Source organism: Corvus kubaryi, unplaced genomic scaffold (assembly GCF_017639235.1).
Source record: "Corvus kubaryi isolate FWS band 111438036 unplaced genomic scaffold, C.kubaryi_AGA036_p1.0 36929, whole genome shotgun sequence".
Taxonomy (NCBI): domain Eukaryota; kingdom Metazoa; phylum Chordata; class Aves; order Passeriformes; family Corvidae; genus Corvus; species Corvus kubaryi.
This window is the reverse complement of record NW_024580985.1, coordinates 17,894-20,552: the sequence shown is the minus strand read 5'-3', so window position 1 is coordinate 20,552 and position 2,659 is coordinate 17,894. Positions and strand designations below refer to the sequence as shown.

The 2,659-nt window shown below is 63.4% G+C and overlaps 2 protein-coding genes across 5 annotated transcripts in view; one reads left to right on the top strand and one right to left on the bottom strand.

Annotated features, from left to right (window-relative positions):
- The window catches only part of SCRN2 (secernin 2), a 4,057-nt gene extending 2,057 nt beyond the window's left edge, over positions 1 to 2,000 (top strand). For 3 of the 4 annotated variants that reach the window (XM_042020250.1, XM_042020248.1, XM_042020246.1), the window contains 4 exons: positions 244 to 409; positions 483 to 660; positions 788 to 957; positions 1,459 to 2,000. In XM_042020250.1, coding sequence (XP_041876184.1) covers positions 244 to 409; positions 483 to 660; positions 788 to 946 — 503 coding nt within the window. In that variant the 3' untranslated portion in view covers positions 947 to 957; positions 1,459 to 2,000. Of the gene's footprint in view, positions 1 to 243; positions 410 to 482; positions 661 to 787; positions 958 to 1,339 lie in introns of all 4 variants that reach the window. The other variant, XM_042020247.1, reaches the window with a different exon arrangement.
- The window catches only part of LRRC46 (leucine rich repeat containing 46), a 7,707-nt gene continuing 6,296 nt past the window's right edge, over positions 1,249 to 2,659 (bottom strand). Inside the window, exons 3-6 of the mRNA XM_042020243.1 lie at positions 2,475 to 2,544; positions 1,808 to 1,962; positions 1,596 to 1,718; positions 1,249 to 1,452 (exon numbers count right to left, since the gene is read on the bottom strand). Coding sequence (XP_041876177.1) covers positions 1,289 to 1,452; positions 1,596 to 1,718; positions 1,808 to 1,962; positions 2,475 to 2,544 — 512 coding nt within the window. The 3' untranslated portion in view covers positions 1,249 to 1,288. The remainder of the gene's footprint in view (positions 1,453 to 1,595; positions 1,719 to 1,807; positions 1,963 to 2,474; positions 2,545 to 2,659) is intronic.

Here is a 2,659-nt window from a genome sequence, read left to right as displayed (position 1 = left end):
ATGGGAATGGGAAGAGGACAGGGACAGGAATGGGGACAGGACAGGGACAGGGACAGGACAAGGACAGTGATGGCGACAGGGATGGCCACCCATGGCTCGCCGAGGGCTGCTTCTGTGCTGGCACCTCCCCAGTTCCTGGGGCCAGGGCTGGGACAGGGATGGCCACCCACGCCTCACCCCAGTGCGTCCCCACTCCCCATGGCCGAGCTGGCAGTGCTGAGGTGGCTCTGCCTGTCCCTCCAGGGCACATCACGGCGGAGACGTTGATGTCCATCCTGCGGGACAAGGAGAGCGGCATCTGCGTGGACACGGAGGCGTTCCGCACGGCCGGCAGCATGGTGTCCGTGCTGCCCCGCGACCCGGCCCTGCCCTGCGTCCACTTCTTCACCGCCACCCCTGACCCCTCCAGGTGAGGCTGGTGGTGGGGACAGGGAAGTGGCGTTCCCGGGAATTCCGCTCTCTCATCCCAGCTTCCCCTCCAGGTCTGTCTTCAAGCCCTTCGTGTTCGTGGCTGGCATCAAGCCGGTGCCGCAGGTGAGATCGCCGACCTTCCTGCAGGATCCCGCCAAGCAGATCCCGAGATTCCAGAGCTCCGTGGATCGGCGGCACGAGCTCTACCACCGGCATCAGGCGGCGCTGGAGCTCATGGAGCAGGACCAGGTATCACAGACCCCACAGACCCCACAGACCCCACCCTGGGATGGGATCAAACTCCCTGAGCTCTCTGATCCCACCCTGGATCGGATCAGACTGCCCGAGTTGTCTGATCCCACCCTGATCCCGCCAGGAGCGGGGCCAGAAGCTCCTGGAGACGCTGCAGGAGCTGGAGAAGCAGGGCCTGGAGGGGATGAAGGAGCTGCTGGAGGGCACCGTGACCCCCTGCCCGGAGGAACTGGCCGACCTCTTCTTCGACTGCGTGGAGGCGGAGATGAAGTTTTACACATAAACCCCCCCCAGGTGGGTGGGCTCGGCTTCCCCCACGGCGTTTTTCATGGATTGGGAATGACAAAACCTTCCCAGAGTCTGAGCCGGACTCTTCCTGACTCCCCTCCTGTGGGTCTCAGCCCCCAGTTTACCCTGGAGGAAGCACTGAGAGGTGGCCACGGCCTGGAACGAGGTGCGAGGGGAAGGACGGGGATGTGGAACGGGATTGGCACTCCTGCCCACAGCCCCGTGTGTGTTTTCCCCCAGTTTCCAGCCCCTGGGGATGGCTGCAGGGTGGGAGAATCCAGCTGGATTGGGGTGGGAACAAAGACTTTATTCCCAGCTGCACGGCTCCACGTTGCTGCTAGGGGATATTTGGCATAGCTGCTCCTTTGGCACGAGTCTCCTTCTCCAGAGCATTGGCTGGGAGCTGGATGCCACCAGGAGCTCGCTGGGACCCTCTGGACGCCGGCAGAGGTGACAGCCGTGTCCCTGGTTTCACCTGGGGGTGCCGGTGGCTCTGTCCCGTTCCAGGCCCAGCAGCAGAGCCCGGCGCTCCGACAGCTCCTGCAGCCGCTCCCGGCGCTCCGACAGCTCCTGCAGCCGCTCCTGTTCCAGGCCCAGCAGCAGAGCCCGGCGCTCCGACAGCTCCTGCAGCCGCTCCTGTTCCAGGCCCAGCAGCAGAGCCCGGCGCTCCGACAGCTCCTGCAGCCGCTCCCGGTGCTCCTCCAGGGTCTTCCTCCGCCTCCGCCGCGCGCGCCCCGCCAGCTCCCAGTGCAGATCCACAAAGAAATCTGCCAGGGAGGGAAGGGAAAGACAGGAGATGTGGCACTGCCAGCCCTGAGCCCAGGAGTGCCACGTGTCCTGTCCCCCACCCGGGCACCTCTGTCCACAGTGAAGGGAGTCCTCAGCTCAGGGAGCAGCTCCTCCTCGTCGCTGCTGGAAGAGCCTCCTCCTGCCTCTTTCTCGGCCGTGTTTCCATGGATGGGCTGGGAATCCAGCTGTAGGAGGCGGGGCAGGGCTGCCACCACCAGATCCCTGTGGAAAAAAATGAAGGAAAAGCCAAATTTTCCACAGCCACGGGACTGGGAGTGGGTGTCCCATCCTCCCTGAGCTCACCAGAGCCTGGCCTGCGTGGAGAGCAGGGATTTACATCCCTGGGGTTTGGAGGGATAGGCTGTGTTTGATATTTCATGGAATGGTTTGGGTGGGAAGGGACCTTAAATCCCATCCAGGGACACCTCCCACTATGCCAGGCAGCTCCGAGCCCCATCCAACCCGGCCTTGGACACTCCCAGGGATCCAGGGGCAGCCACAGCTGCTCTGGGAACTCCATCCCATCCCCTCCCCACTCTCTCAGGGAGGAATTCCTTCCCCAAAATCCCCTCTGGCAATGTGAATCCATTCCCCCGTGTCCTGACACTCCATCCCGTATCCAAAGCCCCTTTCCCAGCTCTCTCGGAGGTCCTGAAAGGCCACAGTTAGGTCACCCCGAGGCTTCTCCCAATTTCTGGGGGGTTGTTCTCCCTCTCCTTCCTCTCCTGACCCACCTGTATCCAACCTGCCGGCTGCACTCGTTCCCTGTCAGGTCGAGGATCTGGAGGCTGCGGGGCAGCTCCTCTGCCGGGATAAAGGGAAGCACAGAGGTGCTGAGGAGCCCCTCCAGCCAAAATTCCCGCTCCCCCAAACTCTTCCCTCACTCCTGAGGCAATTCCCGAAGCAGCATTTCCCCCCC